Source organism: Mytilus edulis, chromosome 5 (genome assembly GCF_963676685.1).
Source record: "Mytilus edulis chromosome 5, xbMytEdul2.2, whole genome shotgun sequence".
Taxonomy (NCBI): Eukaryota; Metazoa; Mollusca; class Bivalvia; order Mytilida; family Mytilidae; genus Mytilus; species Mytilus edulis.
The window spans coordinates 40,488,103-40,514,329 of record NC_092348.1 but is presented as its reverse complement, the minus strand read 5'-3'; the positions used below and the strand labels follow the sequence as shown (position 1 = coordinate 40,514,329).

General features: G+C 30.1%; 2 protein-coding genes across 2 annotated transcripts; one reads left to right on the top strand and one right to left on the bottom strand.

Annotated features, from left to right (window-relative positions):
* Positions 1-734: 734 nt before the first annotated feature.
* LOC139522403 (uncharacterized) lies at positions 735-7,442 on the top strand. Its single transcript, XM_071315920.1, has 3 exons — positions 735-1,109; positions 4,291-4,467; positions 6,877-7,442. The coding sequence occupies exons 1-3, from the start codon at positions 779-781 to the stop codon at positions 7,119-7,121; spliced, it is 753 nt and encodes a 250-aa protein (XP_071172021.1). The 5' UTR covers positions 735-778; the 3' UTR covers positions 7,122-7,442.
* A 7,500-nt stretch (positions 7,443-14,942) lies between these two features.
* Positions 14,943-24,348, bottom strand: LOC139523673 (uncharacterized). The gene is made up of 3 exons (XM_071317871.1): positions 24,245-24,348; positions 18,612-18,674; positions 14,943-17,684 (listed from the first exon to the last, which is right to left on the bottom strand). Exons 2-3 carry the CDS (start codon positions 18,664-18,666, stop codon positions 16,810-16,812), a joined length of 930 nt encoding a protein of 309 aa, XP_071173972.1. The 5' UTR covers positions 18,667-18,674; positions 24,245-24,348; the 3' UTR covers positions 14,943-16,809.
* Between the last annotated feature and the right edge of the window lie 1,879 nt (positions 24,349-26,227).

The following is a 26,227-nucleotide window of genomic DNA, read 5'->3' as shown; positions in this document are numbered from 1 at the left end:
TTTTCTAATTCTACTTTTTAGAAACCCAATATTTTAAATTTCTTAAAATTGCACTCCTTTTTTTTTACGTGAAAGAATGGGGTATAATTATCTTCAGCTGTCAGGATAAGGTCCTCAAAAAATTTGAAATGTAGGACAATGGTATAGTACTCAAATGTGACTTGTCCTCGTTTGATATACAAAATGGAACATTGCATATAAACAAGTGCACAAAGGTAAATATTAATCTAATAAGAATTTGTGACAAATGTAAAATATGTTATACATATTCGGGACATATAATTTAATAGAAAATGTATAAATCTATCTAGATTTCAGATTAAGAGACCAAATCTACTTAGAATTCAATATTATAATATCTAATATATAAAATAAAACGATATTTCGATTTAATTTAATTTGATAGAATGCTAAAATACAACAAATATTTCCTAAAAGGTTTTTTTTCAGAAATGTTTTTAGGATACATAATATCAGTTAGATTCATAATGATCGCTGTATAATATTTGATCAATAAATACATTTGCTATTTGATTTTAAATCTAATTTCATTTCAAAGTTGTTTTAATACGTCAAATATATGTCATGAATGTGTTTTCTGATAACGTTTGGATAATTGTCTGTTTTAAAAGTTTTCAATATATATTGATCATCTTCTAAAAATCAAACAATATTAACTGACAAATTCAATTTATTCTTTTTCATTTAGTGACGTCTGTGAAGTCATTCTAATGGTTTATACCTAGCCATTTTACTAGCCATCAAAGCTGCTTAAATAATGGAATACAGAAGTAAAACTTTAAAAATATTCTGTAGAATTTTCATACTTTTAGAAATTCTTTTTTCTACAGACGGGACTGTGGGTTTAAAAGCAAAATTGAAATTTGAGTTGAATGGACTGTTTGAAAAATCTGGTGCTGTTGGAATAACTCTTGCTAAGAATAAAATTCGATGCATTAGGGACTGCGAGACTAAAGAAGAATGCCTTTCTGTTTTTTACAACTTTGACTCTCAAGAGTGCGTAATGCATAATAAACAGTTTGAATCATCGTCTTTCCCAGTACCGAGTGGTACAGGGGCTGCATGGAGGTATTATGTCACAAAAGATGGTAATTATTACTTAACACAGCATAAAGTTTTCCCCTTGTATGGACTTTTTGTAACAAAAAAGTAGAACTCATTTTTATCATCATGACCTACGCTGGATTTTATAATTGTGGTCAGATAGCTCTCCATTTGTTACATTAATGACATTCAAATATTTTGTTTTGAGCCTTCCTTATGAATTTTAACCCAAGAAATGGCTTCAGAAATGTGTACCACAACATGTACAATCTATAAAGATTTAATCACTTTTTTTGTGAAACGTCAATTTTTGGCTGTTAGACCTTTCCACATATTTATACATAAATGGTGACACCACGTAAATTCTTTATAATAAATTTACTTGTTTTGGCATAAAAATGAAATGCAACTGTTTATATATAGATTTATGTGTTGCAGTACGGTAAAATGTGTTTCAATCGTCTTTTTTTTTTGTTTTGTTTGCGTTTTACAACCGTGAATGCTTTTCTATTAAAAAAAATCTCTCAAAAACAGGCATGACAGGGGTTGGCAAGCTTGTACATGACTAAATAAAGGTCTCTGAAATATTTCATGACATTCTAACAATGTTTTACGGATACACATACTTATACTTAAATGCTGTACATCTCTCCTATTACAATTCAATTTAGGCTTGGTTTGTGAATTAGCTGTATTCATAAGTGCAATCAATAGTTATATTGCCTGTTTAGAAGTTTTTGTCAACTGCTAGAGCTCAGACATGCTCAAGCTACGAGCACAATAATACAGTTACATTTCACATTATTACCTACAAAAGAACAGAAAAATAATGTTCATCAATTTGATTTAAATCAATATATTTTATTTCATTGTTATACTGTTTTTTAGCACTTTGTTTAAGTTTTGTCTATACATAATGATGTCTGGTAAAAAAACATATGGTTGTCAAGTAGTATGTTAATGGAATCAATGTTAATGGATGAAAACCATTAAATATAATGTAATTAATAAAGTTTGTTCACGGTCATCTAATCAGAAATAAATATTTAGCGTACATGATCAAGATAAATCTAGTAAAGTACTTTGTATTGTGTACCGTATATCTAACTCCATTCACTGTAGTTATATTTGATATGATGGGTTACCGTTGGTATTATTTGTTATTTTAATGCTGCGTCCTCTTCGACTTGAAATAATTCTGTGGGTGTCAATTTTATATAGCGAATTTAGTATATAAAAATGTATAAACCAAATCAAAAAGATTCCAATAAAACCATAAATATGTTTAAATACATAAAATCCGACTTGATAGGATAAAATCTGTATCATCTGTTTCTTTTTTTTATTTTACGATTAATCCATTAATTTGTCTCAAAAATATTTGACTTCAAATAACTTATGCGAAACGATATTTCTCCTTCGTGTTCCTCGGTCTTTTTTTTCTGGGTTGTGTTTTGAGTATTATTGGTTTGAATGTTCGTCTATTTCTTTTTTTGGCTTGGCGTTGTCAGTATTGGGTTATTTTTTGATTTATAGGTTTGAATTTCCATTTTGTATCTTCAACCTCTCTTTTAATATAAATTTAACAATAATAAAATTTCAAATAAAGATCAATTAATTAAATGAACATCTCATACTAATTACCTTTACAAAAAAGTCTTGATTAACACACAAATTAAAGTAAGTTTACGACTTGTGATGAGTTATTAATCCACGAAAGTGTTGTTCCGTGTACAAACACCGTGTACAAATGTCTCTAATCAGTTGTTCACCGCAGGGCGTTTTGATTTTATTCTTGTTTAGAAATATGATCTGGTCCAAGACGTCAGACAAACAATTGTTTCTTTGTTTTGTTATACCAGTCTTGCGCATGAAAAACATCCTCTCGGAAGGAACGGGCGTTGCTGATACTACTATTAAAAATATATAAAGTAGTCCCAGGACAAACACATATACGTTCAACTTGTTAATATACATTTATTAGTTTTACGGAGGAAATATTAACGGAACTAAGGTGACGGGAAATGTGGGGAGATTTATAAAAGGCAAACGAGTATCCGAGTACTAAAACTGTACTCGAGTCCTGGGCCTTCCGGGCGAGTACCCGAGTACTCGAGACTTCGTTGCCATCCATAGTTTTAATACTTTTAAGATGCTGCGCATTATCAAATATTTCTAAAAAGGATAAGGAAAGAATGGGTGAAACATTTGGTAAAATGTTATTTCCAGGTGAACTAGAGGTGTTTGCTTTAATGTTTATACACCCCTTTTTACGTCCGTTTTTATTCTTTTGCCTCTTGGTAAGGAAGGGGATTTCTAGCTTTGTCTAAATCCCGCTTATAATATATTTGCTGACAAATACTAACTCAAGATTGTAGTTTGATTGGTGAAAAAGTTGAAATACCATGTATTCTTATATGACGCGCTTCTTTCGATTTGTAATCAACACCGTGAAATTTTCGATGAATCTATACTATCTATACGCAGACTCAAAGATATACATAATAATGAATGTTACAAAATACCTCAGGTTTAAAAGAATGATTATGCTTTATCTAAAAGGGAGTTAAAAAGAAAAGCCACACACACGGTATACTCACCCTTGCTTCAATTTTTCAAATTACTGTATTTGTCCAATTAGAATCGAAATAACATTGAAGCCATCAATTTGTTGTAAATTTACACCTGGCCTGGGCCGTAATATTTGTTGATTTTATAACTCGCAAAAGCTCAGATAAAATTCGAATATCAAGGCCTAAGCCATGTGTACATTGTCAACAAATCTATTGCTTCCATGAATTATTTCGTAAAAAATCACATATTCGTTTAGTCATTGGGGAAGTGTCCCATTTAGAATACCGCACATGTCCTTTTATTTTTAACTTTGTTTTATTACTGTTGTCTAACTGACTTGAAACAATTGTCATTCATTTGATTGTTATAGGTAGCTGATGGAAGCATGAAAATAGTGAGCATTTATCAATTTCAATCGCTTGAATTTCAATTCTTCCATCCATACCAGACATTGATTATGTTTACAGATTAAGCATGGTCAACATTTTTCAATAAAAGTCCCTTTTACATACGCAAATATGCATGGAAGCTATATTTTTATATCACTTCTACAGTGTGTATGAACAATACTAAAAGATAAATGTAAATTTCAAAACAAGAGATGCTTAAAAACATATCTTTGAGTTCTTATATGATCATTATTGTTTCTAGTTACAGGTATATGTTCTCCGGAACACCTTTACTACAGACCACTTCAGTTTTGCTACAGTGTGCATGAAATGGCTTCTATAGATTTCACTCTAATCAACGACTTCTGTATTGCGAGAGGCGGAAAGCTTTCTGCTGTGACTTCTCAAGAAATGAATGATTATTTGACGGACTTTTTAGGTAAAACAACCATGTTTGCATATGCGTGGTTAAAATAGCATTTTAGTCAATATATTGTTTACAGAACAAATGAGAGCAAACTTGAACGTTTTAATTTAATAGAGTCCGATGTGACGAGAAACCAATTGATATGAGTATTTAAAAATGGCAATCAGATACACAATATCACCTGTTCTGTAATGATTTGTTGAATTGGTAAAAAAAATAGATTGAAGGTGGCAGTGTAAAGTTTACGTTTAAACATGTTGAAAGAATTTATCAATGGTTTAACAAGAAAAATGAAATTAATGCTTGTCTTTAACATATTTAAAAAAAAACATACATTATGAAAATAAGAAAATATGGTATGACAACCAATGAGACAACTCTCTGCTAAACATACACATTAACAAATATAGGTCACCATAGATACCGCATGGTCCCCTACACAAGTCAGCGAAATGACATAACCATGTAAAATAATTCATACAAATAAATAAACTAACAGCCTAAATTATGTTCAAAATAATGAATAAAAATCAAACATGATTATCAGAAACAAACGACAACAACCAACATACATGCTTATACATTATAAGGCGACCTCGGGGTAAACTATTTGGAAGGCACCAACACTACTTTAACACAGGTCGGTGGTTTAACAGTACACCATAAGAAACAACTATAAAAATCAGATATAAAACTGAAAAAGGTTTAACTCATCAAAACAATGAAAATCGAATATACTTATAAAAAAAAGAACACAGACTTGACGTGACAGGGTACTCATTAGTTCAAGCTTAAACGTCCAACGGCGGTTTTGCCAGACAAGCTGAGTCCGTGACACGTCAGACATTATGTCCAAATATGATAAAATAAAGGGTGGTAGGTAAATGAAACTGACATAACTGAATAGACAAATGAAAAATGAATAAATTGAGGCCAATTTATATCAACTCAAAGTCGTCAGACGGTCCCAGAAGCAAAGAAGCGGCGCCTCCATTTTGGATAGATCAACTTTTTATATGAGACGATCTCTGACGTCGCATGGTACCATCTTGTCTACATAAACAGCTGTTGAACGTTAGAGCAATTTCGTACTAAGTACATTTCCACAACAAAAAAGATACAACGTACAGATCTCAAAGTACGCGCAGTCACTAAAAGATAGTTAAAAGCCATCGAAGGTGAACATATGAAGCTGTAGATTTATTGTAAAGTAAAGGCAACAAAAGTAAACCGCTGTTCGAAGTCATAAAATCGATCGAGAAGAAAACCAATCCGTGCTACAAACTTAAATTTGAGGAAAACACATCAACTTTAAGAGAAAAACAACAAAACAACAGAAAAACTTGTGTACAAAAAAAACCACCCAAACGACAATGTAATAAAGATGTCATCAACAAATAAAGAAAGACAATGTTATAAAGATGTCATCAACAAATAAAGAAAGACAATATAATATGTAATGCCAATATACACATGATACAGGTATCGTCGGTTTGTAGAGTCAGGATTGTTTAGCAAGTACAGAGTAATCGTATAATACCCAAATATAGTCATGCATGATTCTTTTGTAGTGTAACATGTTCTACATGTATACGGTAAATATTTTTCTCATTGGTGACACATGATTATGTTAAATTATTTTCTTATGTTTTAATACACTTTGTGTAACCAAATATAAATTATCGATGTATTAAATTGCCCCATCTTTTTTGAACATATCTTTACATAAATGAGCACACTTGAACATACGACTTTACTTTTCTAATACAATAGAACAAACACTAGTTTTTACAATGAATTGCGCAATAACCACCTCGAATTCTTTATTACAATATTATCCGATTTAAAAATCCATCAAGCTACAAATATAAAGACCATCAAGATAACACAAGATACCCTGGCTTGCAGAACCCTGAACAATGTCATGTTCTGTAACAATATCAACTACAAAATAAATACAGCATATTGTAGACATTTTTTTTCTCACATGATAATTAAGATGCAGGTAGTCACTACCAAGTCCTCGTGCAATTATTTTGAAACGTTTCTACTGACCGCCAAATCGGTAAACGGCAATAGTTCCACAACATATATAAATCTCTATTTTAAACTTATTGCATTATCTTTTAAATTCATTCCGAATACAACATATATATTATCCTTCTTCGTGTTTATAGTGGATAGTTGTTGTATTGGTAATCGTATCACATCTTTGATTTTATACTCATCTAAGACAGCCGTTAATATTTATTTTGAACTTTCTTCTTGCAATTTTAAAATTAAGCACGAGGAACTTAATAATAAAAGCATCATAGATACCAGGATTATAAATTAGATAAATTATCTTTTCTCTTTTTAGATTAGACTATGATTCACAAAATTGATAAAAATTTCAAATATCCCATATTTATTAATTTTCAGCTGACAGACCACACAACAGGGTATGTATAGCAGGTAGAAAGCAACCAAACGGGAGTTGGGAATTAGATGATGGTACTGCTATGTCATATTTCAACTGGTACCCTGGACAACCAGAGGGTCCGACTCACAAGTGTATTGTTATGAAAGATTTATCACACGGGAATAAATGGGCTGATCGTCAATGTTTATTATCAATAGATCCATCCCGAAATACATATAACTGTTCATTTGTTTGTGAATACTAATTGAGTTATGATCGATCGAAAACAATGGGAATGCTGTAGATTCAAAGTACTGAATTATTTGAACAATATTGTCAAACAATGACAAATTAAAAAGTTCTAGCAACAAATAAATTGTACTGGTGTTTTTTTTCCCATTATTTATAATGACTTTTGTAATATATATATATACTACAATGTGTGTACATGTTGAATCATACTTATACAATAAAACTTGTAAACCATCATACCAGATAAAGATGATGTTTAAATCATTGCAATGCATACATGGGATATATCAGCAATACAAAAAGGCTAAGAATAGAGTTCAAGTTCGAAATATACAATGATATACTTGCATACTTGTAATTTTGACTGTTGAATAGTTTGAAGTTTATTTTATTTAATTTATATTCTTTATATACACCTATTGTATTGAATACTTGTTCATGTGTTGTTTAGATAAAGGAACCAGTATTTTGCCGCATTACAGAAGTCGTAAATCGGCCTAGAGAAAACAAATCCGGGTTACAAACTAAACCCAGGAAAAAAACACAAACTACATGGAGGAAGCAATTATAAACAGGAACGCCGTACTGCAACAAAAACAAACTTTTTATTGTAATTTTTCTAAAAAAAAAATCATTTTCATATAGTGGAACTTCAAATCATTACATATTTTGAATTTTTGATAGCTGAAGTTTGTTAGCTAGTTCAAAGCCACAAACAACTAATAAAAAAATCATGCAACTAAGACTAAACTATGTTTTTTTATGGATATCCATGGATAAGCATAACATTAGACAATTTTTTGTACCTTGAAAATGCTCAGTATGAATTAACACAAATATTATAATGCCTACCCATGTTAAAATGAGCATTGTGAATGGCCTTTACGAACTATTTCTTAAATATAGAATAACATTTAACTAATTCAAATCTCAAATATATTCCACGAGTGAATGATCAAATGATTACTTCATGAATGCCCATGTCACGTGAGTTGAATACCTGTGATATTTGGTCTCTATACATCTTTATTTACCGTTTTTTCGCTATGTATTTATGCTGCAACATTGACAACACCTCATGCTTTATTGAGTGACTTAATAGAGGTGACATTACAGAATGTATTTCTTATATGAAAGATTGGTCGACATTTAAATGGAATATTAATATTTTGTCACAACTTATGGAACTTCTGTATTCAACTCGACTGGCAGGACAAGTGCAGGAAGTTTAAGCAAAGATGGAATTTAAAAAAACAGAACTCTATAAAGTGAATGTTAAATGCTAACTGTGATGCTAAAAAATCTCCGGTTATGATAGCTGAGTATTAGGCTCAACTTAGCCTACAAAAAAGTTTTTAAAAAATCTGATGTGTTCGGGAAAATATTTTCCAAATCATTCACTAAAATGTTTTGAATGATTGTTCAACGGTCCCAGATAGTAGTGATTCAACAAAATTTGGGTTAAACATAATGAATAAGATAACGAATGGACACCAACTGTCATATTTCTGACTTGGTACAAGCATTTTTGAATGTAAAAAATGGTAGATTGAACCTAGTTTATAGCGCTTAACCTCTCATTTGCACAACAGGTAAAAATGTCACAAACAAAAGGAAAAAGTATAATTTGGTAGGTTACATTCGTCAAAAAGGGAACGAGATTGTAGTTATGACACAAGGAACATATCCGATATCATTTATATAACAGATATTCCATAACGATCAACCAACTCGCGATGGCGGTCGTAAAATTTACGTAGTGATGATTTCAGCTTCCCAATGCTTTACTGTTTGTAAGCTTAAATCATCTCTTTAGTTGTTACATTTTGTTTTCAACCGACCCTCATAGTCAATTTCTAGATACAAATCTTAATTAAGTGGTAAAAACAAGAGCTCAAACACATCAAACGAAGGGAAAACAACTGTCATATTCTTGGTTTTATAGCGCCAAACCTCTCACTTGTATGACAGTAACATCAAATTCCGTTATGTTTACAATGATGCGTGAACAAAACAGACATAATATAGTTAACAATTTTCTATTATGTATAACATTCAGTTAATTTAAAATCATCACTTGAAAATTAGATCATTTAAAAATAAAGAATCGGAATTTTTTTCAACTAAGATTGACTTCTGATGAATGGGTTCCAAATTGTGAATATTGCAAAATACTGAAAGATTCATTAAATATCGATATACACTTCAGATAGCTGTGCTTTTTTCAACATTTAAATAAAGACAGATAGAGACTTCAATCGCACAAATGATATCTATCTTAGAATCTAGGAAGTCACCATTATGAGTGGATACTTGTTTCACAAGACTTAGTACTTATAACATCTTTTAAATGTTTTTTTTAATAATTTCTTCTTTGATATACAATATAATACAACTATTGGCTTATTTATTTAATACCATGATCAATAACGGATAATAACGTAGCAAATTTTTGAATTGGTATGTGAATTCAAAAAGGTACTAACTTCACATGCTACTGCAAATCGACCACATTTTTCCATTGAAGAAAAGAACGATTTCTCTCAGCAGGATGACGCAATGAAAACTGTTTAATTGTAATGCTCGCCAAATAAGTATGTTTGCAATTGACTTTTTACCACATAATGGTACATATCCATTACACATGGTACAAAAATCATTTATTGTACACTTACACAGATATAGGTATATACTTGTTAAAACTAAAATCCTTTAAAACGTAGACCTTTTCCATGACGCTTGTCTAGCGTTATTCCATTTGTTAAAAAAACTATCATACTTTTTGAATGTTTAAACATTTGTAAGGTGGATACAATACATACAATACTTGTGTCAAATACTTGCTTCGTTAACATTAAAAAAAGATATTTATACATTAGTAAGTAATTTTTACAAAATCTAGATTTAAAAAAAATTAAAAGTACCTTTTTGAATAACAATTTTTCTATAGCTTTCAAGGTTTTTTATAATGAATTTTCGAAAATATTTATGGACGGACTAACGGACGGACAGACAAAGGTTACACAGCATATCCCGCCCTTAAGAAAGCGGGCGTATTCAAAATAATTTTCCGTGACAGTTTTAACCTGTTCTAGTGGTGTTTCAAACTGTTTTCAATCCCTGATTCAATTTTAGGTAGCATCTAATTAGCATCTCGTTTTTCTAGATTTTCTTCAAGTTTTTTTCTGTTGTTTATTTGTTCAGCCTCTCATTTTTTTCTTTTTTTTTTCATTATTGGTTTCTTTTGCTTGATGAATTGGATATTACATATTACAAATCGTTTCATACATATTAATTTCCTTTCTTTTTTTTTTCTTAATATTTCATCTTCTCTTTTCCTCATTTTCTCTGTTTCTCTGTCTTTTTTTCAAGTTTGCATCATCTAACTGTCTGATTTTGTCTGATTGATCTATAACTATTTGCTATATGTTTTCATCAGTGTTCAAGCATCATCACCATAAGCATTTTTCCACTGAAATTTGAAACAATCATAAATCCTGAAAATGTGCCAATCTTAGGCCTGATTGTGAAGCAAACATTGTAAATTAAGACGAAATAATGATAACTGAAGGGATATCAAGTAAAACTTTATGACTTACTTTAAATGTCTTGATCAATAACATTTCAGAATACGAAAATAAAGTAAACATAATAGATTTACAAGAACGATGTTTTAGCCTTTCGACAACATCAATAATTTTAAAACATAATGCGTAAAAACGTGTTGTTCTAAAATGAGATTTTAAAAGACATAATTTATGAAAAAGAAAGAAGGTGTCAACTCAAAACTAAAGGAATGCGAAAATGACCCAACTATAGCTTCGAATATGTCAATTGAATTCATAACTTTTTTTTATTGTTTCTGTCGTTTGTACAACCGAAATTCCAAACAGGTACACCAGTAATTTCTAAAATTATGTAGACCAGTCTATATCTTTTGAAATTAATGCGGGTTTGTTTTTGTTATTGATATTAAAATTTCACTTTGTATGAAATAACATGACTTTTTTTAAGCAATTTTGAGCAATTAAAAACACTTAGCTTGTATTAGCATAATTATAACTAATATCATTGGTATGACATTTTAGTAAGTTTTCAATAACTGTATATAAAAAACTTTGAAAAATTATTAATGCAGTACCTTTCCAAACAAATGTATCTTCAAATCATGAAAAATATATACTGAACTTTAACTAAGTAAGGGTTCAAAGCTACAAAAATGATTTTTTTTGTACTGCCATTGTATTTGTAATTTAGCTTCATTCATTAATCTTAAATACCTTTTACCCAAATCTTATCGATTACGTACATTAACCAAGCAGGAAGTCTTATTTTTTTAAATCAATAAAATATATGTATTCTAGGTGTAAGGTTACAATTTCACAAACAAAATAAGATTTGAATGACGTGCATATTGTTAACTTGTCAGTTAAATTCCAATAGATCTAGTTCGTATATCATTGTAAATGAAAATAGATATATTTTATTGTATTAGATCAACGTGTACTTAAATTATGTGCATATTTAAATATATATGTAGGACTCAAATCTATGGCGGGTTCCAAATCTATGGCAGATTCCTAATCTATGGTAAATGTGACGTTACAAACGTCAAACAAATCAAATTTATGGCAGATTTTTGTTATTTCCAAATCTATGATAGATCTTTTTCATAACGTCACAATTGTATAACGCCATATTAAATCGTTGAACCCATAGATTTGAACACTATTCTACATGAAGGTATTTCCATCGACAACAATTTTTGGATGGTTTAAGGAGGCTCGAGGGTACAAAAATTTCAGAAAAAAATTAAACATTTGTTTTTCATTACAAATTTTATTTATTACCTTTTGTAGTTGTTACTTTATCATATGGTACAAAAAACATTTAAAACAATTAATTTGTGTTGGCCCCAGATGACTTTTAAAATGTAAACATCATTGAAAAAGTTCCAAATTATCTCCCTTTTGTGGAAAAATGCCATTTTTTGGCTTTAAAATTGAAATATCTCTTTTAACTCATCGGTGACCTATATTTTTTTTATATAATTTCGATATATGCTGTACTTAAACTAAATTATTGTAAAATTTGAGCGATTTCTGTAATAAATTTCTTTTTTTATTTCGATATTACCTTTTATTCTCCTATTAGTTCAACAGAAGAAAAAAAAAACACTTTTACAAAGATGTATGCTTCTTTCGAAGGCAGATTGTGAGCGCAAATGAACGGTGACCCCATTTTTTTATTTTATTTTTCTATTATCTATAAGATAAAGTTCATTTATAGAAAAATACAGAGAAATCCTATATAAATGATTTAGACCCGCGAACCCCCTTAATTGAAGATGTGACCTTTTATCCAAAAGCCCGCTATGAATAAAGCCACCACTGTTTTCAGTACCAGATGTTTAAGAAAGGATTTATAATGAATATTTCGCGACTGGCAAAGTTTAAAAAATGAAAGATTAACTTACTTGATACCAACTTAATTTAAATTGTCACCAAATAAAAAAAAAGTGTTAACAATGAAATAACATTTAATTTATATGAAAATTCAAACTTTTCGGGTCATTTTCATTTGTCTTTTTTTTTTATATAAAACCTGCCTTCTTGTTTGTTAAGGGACTTACTAGTCGGCATAATGAATGAGCTAAACAGTTACCATACACAGATGAAAATAATATTTATTTTTAGCGGGCGCATCATTTCAATCTTCAGTCTGTAGTAAGTTATACATGTTATATGAATTCATCATTTACGAAATGTTTTGGTTGACCATTATGAAATGTTTATTTCACAAATGTTTATAGACATGCTCCCGTTGTCGTATATTTCCACTTGTATAAGACAAGTCATTGGTCGTATATTTACTACATTGTTTTCCATTTGCACAAAATCTACCATAGATTTGTCAACAACAAAAATCCGCCATAGATTCGGAAAAAAAAAAAAACTTGCCATATATTATGAAATAAAAAAACTTGCCATAGATTAGGATTGTAAAACATTTGCCATAAATTTGGGGTGGCATGACGTCTCATTTGCCCACCATATATTTGAAAATTTAAAAATGTGATGAAATCAAACCTGTATTTAAAACTACATACATGTATCTTATTTCAATAATTTATCATATTTTTTTAATCGTTGTTTTTAATTTTAAAATAAAAAAATCTGCAATATATTAACAATCAGTTATTATGGTTTTACTGCCAAGTCACAGTGCTTAATAAATTCCGATTGTAATCCAAACCAGTGACAATTTACTTCCAATGATGATGAACAAAATCATTTTATTTACAAATGAATTGGCTTATAAGGGTTTAGTTTCATCAATATTTGTATTATTAAACAGTCACGTGATTGCTTCAAAAAATACCTAGGCTTGCACATGCCACTCTATTTACCTGCTTCATTTATTTGCTTCAAAACATGTTATCACATGAGCAACACGATGGCTGCCACATGTGTAGCAGGATATGCCTACCCTTCCAGAGCACCTGAGAGCAACCCCATTTTTTGAGAGGGTTCGTGTTGCTCATTCTTTAATTTTCTATCTGTTTGTTCTTTTCATTTTTATTCATTGCGTTGTCAGTAGATTTTCGATTTATGAATTTGACTGTTCCTCTGGTATCTTTCGCACTCTTCTGCATCCAATATTAAAACTGTCTTCACTCGATGATTTAAAATCAAAACATCTCAATTACTTTTGTGAATTGTCTTCTGACAAAAAACATGATGTACAAAAATCTTAATTTGAAAAACGGGGAAATAACATCAAAAAGAGGTCATTTTAGAAAATCGCCAATCCGTCCTATCCTTAGGTAATAACATAAAAAGGACATTGAAAATATTCAATTATTATACTGGATATCTATCCTTATTTTAAGGCAAACTATAATGTCATAATGTTCAAATAGACATCTTAAGTCATTACTCAATGCTTTCTTCAGTAAAATATAGCATAGATAGATAAAGCAATGAAATATATGCAAACAACAGTATGTTCCAGGTATCGATTCAAAATCCTAAAGACCTTACCGAAAAAAATCCATGAAAATCTTTACACTTTTTCAGTTATATCAAAACCTTTAATTTTTGTTATATTGCTATATTCAAAGATCGTTTCTTTAAGCAGAGTATCTGTCCACGAAAATGTTAAACTAAGATACACATTTCATGTTTAACAATGTTTGAGGTCATGCAAAATCTTCGTGAAGTACAGCACTAAATTTTATATACATCAAACATCTTAACACCAAATTGAAAAACCGTTTTGTGAGGGCAATATCTCATATACGAATGTCTCTGAAAGTTTTGATGTTAATGAAAATTGTGTAGATCTAAATGTTTTGAACATTTTACACATGTCATACCGTCTGTGTCTCTTACATTTTCGTATCTGTATAATAACTTTTATTGCTACAATACATTTGCTATATTATTTCTTATTCTATTGAAAAAATCATCAATTTTCGTCTGTTTACATACGAGACAGATACACAGTTAAACAGATTCATATTTTCTTAAAATGTTCTGTACCAAGTCAGGAATATTGCAGTCAATATCAAATAGTTTGTTTTTGTGTATGTTGATTTGGCATTTGATTTTGTTGCAAATCAGTGTTTCTGTTGTCTTGGTGTTTTCCTCTTATAGCGGGCGTGTTTCCCGCAAATTTAGTTTTGTATCCCGGATTTGTTTTCTCACAAACGAGTTATAACTTTAGAATAGTGGTATACTACTGTAACATTTGCATTTTTAGATTCATCTATAATACAATAATCTTCTACTTTCTTATGATTTTGTTCCTTCTTGCAACAATAGTTCCATTCATTTAATAAATCATTATCACAATTTATTTAAGAATATAATGTACGATAAAATGGGTATACAGGCACTAAGATACATTTGAAAATAGTAGTCTGCGTAAATAATACATCATGAAAATTATTGTTGACTCAAAAGAACTGCTGCCAGATAAACATAGATTTGATGCATACTTTACTTTGGAATATTGATACAAAACTACGTTCAGCCTTTCGACTGACGCATTCTAACCTTTTATGTAACTCACAACATATATCTGACTTATACTCCAAGGGTCCGCAATTTGCATCAGTTGTTTGGCTTTCCAATAGTTTGCTTTGTGCATTCCTGGTGTACGTTAACCAAGAAACGCGTTTAGGACGCATACAATTTGCATAGTATTGATTTCATTGTTTACCACACTGGATCGATATCTCAGCTGGTGGACTAACATTGCCCGAATGTATCATCAGCTCAATAGACAGTTCTTCGATGATGGGATGATCTACAATAATCCTTACTACCATTTTCCGTTTTTTAATGTTTGAAGTATAAAGAATCTACAGTTTCAACTCTTCCAGGTAAAGTTGGTCTAAGAAAGATTTTTAAGGGTTTTTTTGTAGCTCTTCAATTGTTTTGATTCTTACAAATTCTTTGCTTTGAGTGTTCCCGATAAGGGAGATTGTGCTAGATATTCATATGATGAAGACATAATCTTTCAATTAGTTCAATTGGTGTCGGGAGCTGGCATGTCAGTAAATGCCAGTAGTCTTTTGTTAGTTTATGTATTATTGTCATTTTGTTTATTTACTTTTGTTACTTATTCTGACATTTCCGACATTGCCTAGAGGTATATGGGGAGGGTTGATATGTCCAAAATCATGTATATAATCGCTCCATTTCAGCGCATGTCTCGTCATGAGACTCTGTAATTGAGTCTTGATTGATTTTGAATTTTAGTTTCTTGTGTATAATTCGGAGTTTCGTTTATCACTGAAATAGTATATATAATTTGTTTTCTTTATTTGTTTGCATAGAAAAAACTTGTAAAAAACGAAAGAATATGCTAAAATTATCAAAATGTATGTCAAATGAAAGCAAACAGCAACATTATTGAAAGATATATGCAAAATAATCAACAATCAACAAAACCTTAATCATTTAACTAAAAGGAAGTCATGACAGGATACAGAAGCTAACGAGATCATCAACAAATGTTTTGGCATATATACTCCATAACTAAGGGCTCGTATCCTTTTCACTAATACATTTAGTACACACTATACTAATATATTGCAAAAATATATCAAACAAAATTTTACAATTGCCAATCGCCAATCGCCCACAAGACTTAAAGGACACAGGATTTTTATTTTAAGCTAGTATTAATACATAACAGTTTATGCAAATAATATCTATATACATATAAACAATGTTCAAATAGAAAAAAAATATGCTGTCATTAACGAATCCGCCGGCCAGGAAAAACCAACAACCAAGTTACCTTAGTCGATATGGAAATCTGTGTCTAAACCTAAACTCTAATGCTCGGAAGATTGTCTCGAGAGTTATATATTTGCCAAAACTACAAAAAAATAGCTAATGTTTAAATAAACAAAATGTATACAGGTAAACAAAATACCTATATATAGTACAAAACAAAAAAGATTCAAACAATAATGAACAAACATTGTATATTACTTGACCAGTTCGAAGTTGGCGAGAGAATTGTCTAATAGGGAAATTAATTCGCGAAAAATGACCACTCACGTCATACTGCAACTACATGTTTAGTAATATCACGTGTTTATACATATCTCTGAAAGCACCGTTGGTACAATAATTTTCCTCTATACGTCGAAACGCGGAAAATTATAAATAATTACAGAACTATTATTCTGTTTTTTGTCGTCTACATGGGCCATGTCCTCTTTCCCTACGTAATCTTGATGAATTTTCTTGACTTTTCTCATCTCCGAACACAGGACATACTGTATTTAGAGGATAAGTTTGTCGGTTTGTATGTGGATTGTGTTGTGCACCGTTACTTTTAGTTTGGTTGATTTGAATATTCCCTGTATTATTTATTGTAGTTTTATCATTATTTTCAGAGCTTTTTTGCATCTGGTGTAGCAGTGCTTTTGTCTGTTTTTCCATCAATAATTCAAACTTATTTTCCATTTCAGCGTCTCGTTTTTCATTTCTTCTTTGCATTTCAGCATCTCGTTCTTCAATTTTACTTTGCCATTCAGCATCTCGTTTTTCTTGTTTGTTTGCAAGATTCTGTATTTGTTCTTTAACAGATTTTTCGTCAGATTCTTTTTGGGTTCTTATTTGTTTAATCTCCTTTTCTACTCTACCTAGCTCGCATTTCAGCCTCTCAATTTCTAATTTCTGTTCATCAATGGTTTCCTTTGTTTGAAGAATTTGAGCTTCTAGTTCAACAATCTTTCCGGACAGTTCATCTTCTCTGTTTTTTAGTTTTTGTATTTCTCTGTCTTTTTTTGTGTTTGCATTATCCAACTGTTTAATTTTGTCTGCCTGATCCTCAGTCTTGATTTTTAAAAAGTCATTTTCATCTTCAAGTAATCTAATCTTTTCCCCACTTTGCTCCAGGATTTGATTTTTCTCAATTTGGTGAGTCTTTTCATCAACGTTTATTTTCATTGCCAAAACTTCAAGTTGTCTCATCGAAACTTTATCTAGATCAACCTCGTTGTCATATTCCATTGTCAACCGATCCTTGTTGGATACATTGCAAGACATACCTTTTGATAAAACAGAGTTGATGATATTTTTAAATACATGATCTCAAAGTAACCTTTACATGAAATTATGAAAATTTTTAGATTTTAAAGATTGATACTATAAGCCAGAAGAGAATTAGTTAAGGGACACAATAAGCTAAAATAATGTAATGGTTACCGACATACCTTTTGAGATTTTTTCAGTGGCGTGGAAACGCTGAGTCCATATTTGAATATGCCATTGTAGTATTGGATATTTGTGGGATATGTTATTATTTTTTTATTTTAGAAAACAAATGGGAGCTGTAAGAATTCTATCTAGGTCTAGCAATTTTAACTATAATTGTCTCTGACCACTGAGGTTACTGGGAAATTTTATACGAAAGACAAAGAAGACGAAAATTACATTATTCTATAATATACATTAATAAATATGCACCTGAGTACCTGTGTAATATGGTCCCCCAAAGCTCACCGGTTGCATCCAACTATCCGTTGCGGAACGGAAAAAATATCATTGTTGCATTTGGTAAAATTTCCCTCACTAATGAATCTCTTATCATATCCATTTGTTTCCGAATAGACTACATATAGAGAAACATTACACAATAATCTTATTCGGTTTATCAAAATACTTGTTTTGTTTTATATTAAACTGACAACTTGCAGAGACTCTGAATAGTCAACTGAACATCATCATCATCATCATAATCATCATAAAAAAGTATGCTTTCTCAATCTTTGCTGCTTCTTTTTCTTTTAATTAATATATAGTTCGTATGATATTTAATGAAATTAATTCTTTTTTATAGAAGCATACATTGCTAATAATTCTGTAATGAACGATTTATTTGTGTCTTATCTATTTTGCATAGATTTACCAAATTCAAACGTTTAAAATCTATTTTGCATAGATTTACCAAATTCAAACGTTTAAACTAAACTTACGTTTTCTTTGCTTCTGAAATGGGAAGGTTAATGAGAAATTGTTCTTGTCATCCATAGTTTATCCTGAAATTTAATATGAAAAAAAACCTTAATCATGACAAACTGTGTTGGAAGACTACAGTGCTATAAAATTTTATGAGGCAGACGCATCCAGTTTAAAGTAGATCAAATGCTGTTACATATATTCTTGATGTTTTCTTCAAGGTTACACGGTACTTTGGAAAAAAGCAGTTTTACTTTTAAATTAACAAGCCCACATCAGCAGAAATAAATGTGTATATTTACTCTGTACACCAACCTGACGAAATTGAGAAAATAGTGTTGGATGTAGTGACCACTAACGGCGGGAGGGATAGTACTTGGCTTTCATATGATGAAGACATAATCTTTCAATCAGTTTAATTGAGGTCTTGAGATGGCATGTCAGTAAGTACAGGAACTCCTTTGTTAATTGATGTATCATTGTCATTTTGCTTAGTTTCTTTTGTTGCTTATTATGACATCGAACTCGTACCTTTTTAAACTAAGTTTAACTGTTCGTATTGCCATCGAGATCTTACAAAACAGGTTAACCCCGCAGCATTTTTGCGCCTGTCCTAAGTTAGAAGCCTCTGTTAGTCTTGAATGATTTTTTTAATTTTAGTTCAATTATATGTTTTGGAGTTTAGTGTGAGGTCTATTTTCACTGAACTAGTATACCATTATTTACGGGCCAGCTGTGGACCACCTCAGAGTACGGGATTGTCTGGCTGCGTTGAAGATCCATTGGTGGCCTTCGGCTGTTGTCTGCGCTTTTGTCGGGTTGGTATCTCTTTGCATGTGCACTGTACGCAGTAGTAATTGGATGATGGAGCAATTGAATAAAACACCAAGGTCTAACATGTTTTAAATTATTATAAAAAGATGATCCGTTCAGAAGAAATAAAGCTTCATAGAATAATTTGTTTTCTTTTGGACGAATTATGCTGGTGAATAAGGGTTTAGATTAAGCGGATCTATGAAACATAACGATTTTAGGGTTCGAGGTATTTAAAAAAAAAAAAGATCTGTGTGGAAAAAATGCATTTCAACTTGATTCAAGCTTAATTATATATATTGAATTGTACAATATCTGGCTTATGATAAGCAATAAACTAATATTGTATTATATTGGTCCTCAAATTACCACTGGGTTTTAGTGGGTCATGTGTTGTTCAATCTTTAGCTTTCTGTGTTCTTTTTTGTGTACTGTTGTCTGTCCTTTTGTTGTTGTTTTTTTGCCATGGCCATGTCGGTTTATTGTCGACTTATAATGTTTGATATTTCTTCATAATATCCAACAAAAAATGTCATTTCTTAATAAAACATAACAAAAAACTCATCTGTATACATCTTTTTGGCATGCATTTTTGGTCAATTTTTTAAATTAATCTAAAGACTCCAATTAGTATTTTAAACTATCAATATGTTCATGTTTTTCAGTAAAACCCAACAAAAACTCTTGTTTTCGATTTTTTTTTTAGAGAGGATGAATTGTTTTTAAACATAGTATTTGCCAACCCTGATTTTGTGGCAACGATGTTCATATTAATATAAATAACTATTATTTAATTGATATATAGCAAAATTCGCATAACTAAAGAAATGCAAAACTAAAGAAAACGTTTGAAAACAAATACTAAATAAAAAATAAGCATATATTAGAAATCCTTAACTGGAGTACAAATATCTTTTATTGATCTTTATATAGATTTTCGATTCCTGTGATTAATTCAACAGATTTATCGATAAAGTGACATATATATTGTATAATTCTAAAATAAACAAATCTACACAATATGATATTTTCGTTGTTTCAAACCTTGGCCTTTTTCTATCTCGTTATAAAAATAAAATTTCATTTTACAAGAACGGTGTTCCAAGTCGCTTTACTACGTGTAAAACATCAATAATGTTAAGGCATGTTACCTGTTGTTTTAAGTAATATATGCTTAAATTTTATTGAAAAGATAGAAAGTCAACTCTATGAAAGTAACCAAAAAAAAACCCTCCAAGTTTCAAAGCAACAAATGTGTAATACAGTTTAAATGAATAATTGACATTTGAATGTTACACATTTCTATGTCTGAGCGTTCTTCATAGATCTATGTATTGAATGATAGTTCAGAGGATTTCAAAAAGGGTATCAATAGTTATATTTTTGGTTATATGTTTTTTAATCGAAACATATATTAATAAACTTATGTAATCAAACTTACATTCAATTTCGATGGTATATATTGAGATTCCATTTTTTTTTTTAAAGTTTGTTATAATCATCAATGTATTTATTCACCAATAATCACCATGCATTGCACATCAGTTTAAATTTTTTTAGCATTAACTCGTTTTTTATATCATTTTCAATGTGCTCATGAATTTAAAAAAAAATACAGACCTCTTTTTTAAATGTGTTCAGAAAAATGAATTATGTAACATACTAATTGCATTTCTAATTTAGCTTTATTTAGTCAACTAACATACCTTTTACTCAAACCACTAACAGTTCAGTACACTAAACATACAGATGTGTTTTCTTCAAATCAACACGATATATATTCTAGGTGTAAGGTTACCATTTCACAAACAGAATGTGTTTTGACTGCATATTCTTAACTTATCATTTAAATTCAAATAGATCTAGTTCGTATATCATTGTGAATGAATACAGGTATATTTTATTGTATAAGATCAACGCGTACTAAATGTATGTCCATATATTTAAATGTCTATTTAAAATCATGACGAAAGGAAACTTGGGACCATGTTTTCGAAAGTGTCCTAACATTTATCGTAAGATATATCTTAGAACAAATTATAGGAAAGTCTTGGGACTATCCTATGATATATCTCAGACTGTACATTAAAGGTTACCTTAGATAATTTTCACAAAGATGTCATTTCGTAGTCCTAAGTGCAATTTTCTTGCTACCGTATAATGATGCAATTTTTCTAACATTAATATACAAAATATACACTGTAGTAGGATTTCGTTACATAAGGTTATCACATTATAAGTTTAAAAATATTTTTAATCAAGTAAAAGGCCTAGGAAGAAAACATGCATGAAAATGTCATTCAAAATAACTAAAATGTATACCGTTAAATTGTGTACACATGTATGTATATCTAAAAATGAGGGTACTTTTTTTAAAATGAGGGTACTTTTTATATGGCCTTCCAAATACCGTTTTGATCCCTAATATCACTGAAGAGACATTTATTGTCGAAATCCGGATCTTGTGTACTAAAAAATATTGACACTGTATGTTTGTGGCATAACATCGTGGCCACAAGTTAATTTGTTTCTGTTTAGTAATAAATTTATATTAAGATCCATTTTGTTACATCTTTTGATCAATTTTTTTTGGCAATCGCCAATGGCAATCAGCAGGGTTAAAGAGCATCAGTTGTTCGACCTGTTAGTCAAATGCGTTTTGTTTAAATATACTTTTTCACTTTTTTGGTCTTTTAAAAAATGTTGTTTTTGCTGTTATTAGATCATTCTACAACGAAATTTGTTTTACATGCACACGTATAAAAGTTGCGGTTTTTATCCAACGCAATCATAGGTTTGAACGTAGTTTTCAATTTAGACTCGTTTACATTTTTTCATTTGGGCTTGTATCATATTTTCCCTTCGGTTTATATGATCCGTTCATCCTATATTGACTCTTAAAATTCAAGAGTCTATCTAAAAATGAGGGTACTTCTTTAAAAATGAGGGTACTTTTTATATGGCCTTCCAAATACCGTTTCGATATCCCTAACATCACTGAAGAGACATTTATTGTCGAAATCCGGATCTGGATCAGGACATAAATTAGTCGTTTACAGCAGTTAGAAAAATCAACTTCGTGGAGTTGAAAAATGGACCATAATAAAACACTCAGATCACCGAGTTAATTGTTTTGACAAATTTAAAAACAAATAATCTTTAAGCATAGCAAGTCGAAAACATTCATTTTTCATTTGAAAACAAAAAATGTTTTAACATATCCATAATTACCCCTACCCCTTCCCCCACCCCCCCAAAAAAACCCAAATTCAAATGGTTGCTTTATAAATGTATGATGACGAAAGTAATTTTTGTTTATAAGCTAGAACATCAAAAAATTATACCAAAAGAAAAAATGGTCTAAGACTTACCTAAGACAGCTTATTAGTTGTCCTAAAGTTGGGACCAAAATAAAAACATATCTTAAGACCTTGTAAAAATACAAATATATATATATATATACAACTATGTACACAGCCATGTATCACCATCATTGATGGGGATCCGATGGATACATCTGTTGTAGGGTTGTCACTGACTCAGACGTACTTATAAATATAATTATTTTCTGTGACTGTATCTTACATTAATTTGTAGGATCCTTTACTATAGATAATTTAGCTGATCTGTAACAATAACATCTTCATGCCTTATATATCATGTACTGCAGTACGCCGCTAGATTAAAACTGACGTGGAAAGGTAACACACGGCCAGCGAAAGCTCTTTTAAATTAAGAGCCCAGGTGGTCGTGTGGTCTAGCGGGACGGCTGCAGTGCAGGCGATTTGGTGTCACGATATGACAGTAGCATGGGTTCGAATCCCGGCGAGGCAAGAACCAAAAATTTGCGAAAGCAAATTTACAGATCTAACATTGTTGGGTTGATGTTTAGACGAGTTGTATATATATATATATAGCCGGATAGTATAGATGTTAAAAAAAACCACTTAGACACTTATTTCTTGAAGAAGAGCACTAAATTTTATATACACCAAAAATTATATCATCAAATTGGAAAAAAAAAGTCTTGTAAGGGCTAAATCTCCTATTAGATGTTTTCTTTAAGTTTGAATGTTAATGAACATTATGTAGATCAAATATTCTAAACATTTTTGAACTTGTCAAATGTTCTCTATCTGCAGTGGTTTTCAAGACAATGGTCAAAAATACTTTCTACCCCTATTTTTCTATTTTTATCCCCGTGCATTGTAATCCATGTCTATCGGCATACATTTTGTACGGGGCTATTGAAAATTTCTTTCCAAAAAGATACCCATTTATGATTGAGGACAAGTTTGTTTGACCAAGAAGCTTTAAAGGAGATGATTTTAGTAAAAGAAAACGGACGACATTGATAGATGACAGACGCCAAGTCTTGACAAAAGCTCATACAGACACTTCGTTACATATGAGATAAAAAAAAAAAAAAGGTACGCAAAAACTCATTGATTTTATAACATATGAAAAATAATACACATATAAAATTAAAGGTGCGGATTTTCACTTATATACATATAAACATTTGCTATCACTTAACAGTTTTCGTACCATGACGTCACAACATATAAGTTCACGGAGACCTTTAGAGATAATACCTGTGTAAGGATTCTGTTTGTTATCATTTATCTAAACTAGCTTTTGTTAAAAGTGAAACTTTTTCTCATTCATTTCAAATTTCCAAATAGTTTCAATAGATTTCATAGGAAATATGCCATCACCCAAATTTGATCAAATGAAATTAAAAGTGAAAACTATTGCCCGTGTGTCTGTTAGTATGATTTATAAAAAGGTATGCATTAAATAATGTATCATTGCATTAAATTATGAACAAACCTACCTTTTTTCATATGTCTTATCTTAACTATAACACATGTAGGAAGTAAATATTTCTGTTTTGAAGTAATTCGATCAAACGATTTAATTGATTTACTGTCTTTTGATATAATACTGTATGACGTGTTATCAGTGTTAAATTTAAATAGCCGAATTGAACACATAAAAGCCTGTTCACAGATAATACCCGGTTGAGTAGCACTGGTATTATGCCAAATTCAAAACTTTTAATATGTCAACTTATTTATTTTATTTTGAAATCATTTATTGTTTTGTTTTAATATAACTAACTGTTCCAAGGTTTGACCTACATTAAAAATGAAGCACCCATTTACCCATTAACCACAAAGTCAATGTTCAAAATATTTATATCTGAAGAAAATAATATGAACTGCATTTGTTTAATTTGTAAATATAAAGACTTAACAATTATTCGAAACATACCTATAACATCGAAACATTTTTTATTTCTATACATGTTTGTTGGAGATATACCTCATCGCAAATTGTATAATTATGTTATTGTTAAATGTAGCATTAATGAACATAATGAACCAACGTGAACCAATATATACATATAAAAGACAGAATGCAGTTTAACTTTCATTAGATTTATTTATTTATAATTTAAACAGATCTTGTTTTCTTTAATTTTTTTCGATGTCTTCTTTGTTGTCATCTTTTTTGGTTCTGTGGTGGTATAGCAGAATTAATTCAACACGCAATTAAGTTTTTTTTTTAAATTAAGACCATAGATTCATTTTAATAGCAAGAAAATCTTCACAATATAATTTATGAAAATTAAAAAAAGACAATATAATTATATGTATACATGTATATATATATTATTTACTCTATCACACGGAAAAGAAAGTTGCTTTCACAACTAACTCATTAGAACATAAAGCATCTAACAAAATGTAAGTGAATAAATTTCAATAACTGATAAATTAGTTTTATTTACAATAAACATTATAACAATGTATAAGCCAATTCTGGTTTAAATAAAATGTTCATCATCTTTGGAAGGTAATTTTCACTGGTTGACTTTGAAATTATTTTATGCTACAAGTTTTATATATACAAAAAGATACTGTACAAACTGATAAACACTGTAACACCGTACACATACAAACACAGACACACATACACTTATGTGTACCAAATGGAGGCATATAAGTCATGCAGGAATACCATTTTATTTATTAAATACTCAGCTTGATTTTTATCTCAAGAAATGAAAAAAAGTCATAGCTTGCAATAATAAGTTTGCATGTTAACCTTTTTTTTAAAGAAGATTCGATGAAATCGAGCGTCTATATACAAAGCTTGAAAGGTTTATATAACTTTTATTACCGGTACATTTTGTATAATCAATATATCAAATGTTATTGGTAAGAAAAGTGTCATGAATGACATGTTAAATAATCCTCACGCAAACATTGTTTAAAATATTTAATCGGAATTTCGTCATATTCTGTTTTTATATTAATTTATTGTACCCTTTCTGTGTTTAAATTATCCAAAGAATTTAGTTACAAGTTTAAATAGTCATATAAGACATATAATTGAACATATTATTTTAAGGTCAGTATCAATCGACATATTCCATGCCAATTGTGTATAATATAACCCCATATATGTGGCTTAATTACTTGTTACCAATTAATGAATTACATGTGATACAATTCCGTTTCCATCATTATCCATTAAATTATAGTTTCTTGTGACGAAAACATATTTGAGCGTTTTGATCAATCTGATGGATGATCATGTATTGATTTTATTTATTCATCTAGTCAGACACTTAAATTTAAAATATATAACATGAAACATCCTTATTTTGATATAATTATAATAATTCTTTTTTTGCAAAATACAAAAACCAATTTTGGTTATGGCAAATACATTGACAAAACAAACATGATCAAACATAATGAAAACTATGTAAAACGATTTATTATTCAGTATACATTCACAAACCAGT

Excerpts from the sequence above, each read along its gene's own strand:
- LOC139523673 (XM_071317871.1), bottom strand. The coding sequence starts at position 18,666 with ATGGATGACAAGAACAATTTCTCATTAACCTTCCCATTTCAGAAGCAA. Across the intron at positions 17,685-18,611 it reads ATTTCAGAAGCAAAGAAAAC|GTATGTCTTGCAATGTATCC; the intron begins GTAAGTTTAGTT and ends TTTTATCAAAAG.
- LOC139522403 (XM_071315920.1), top strand. The coding sequence starts at position 779 with ATGGAATACAGAAGTAAAACTTTAAAAATATTCTGTAGAATTTTCATA. Across the intron at positions 1,110-4,290 it reads GTATTATGTCACAAAAGATG|TTACAGGTATATGTTCTCCG; the intron begins GTAATTATTACT and ends TATTGTTTCTAG. Across the intron at positions 4,468-6,876 it reads TTATTTGACGGACTTTTTAG|CTGACAGACCACACAACAGG; the intron begins GTAAAACAACCA and ends ATTAATTTTCAG.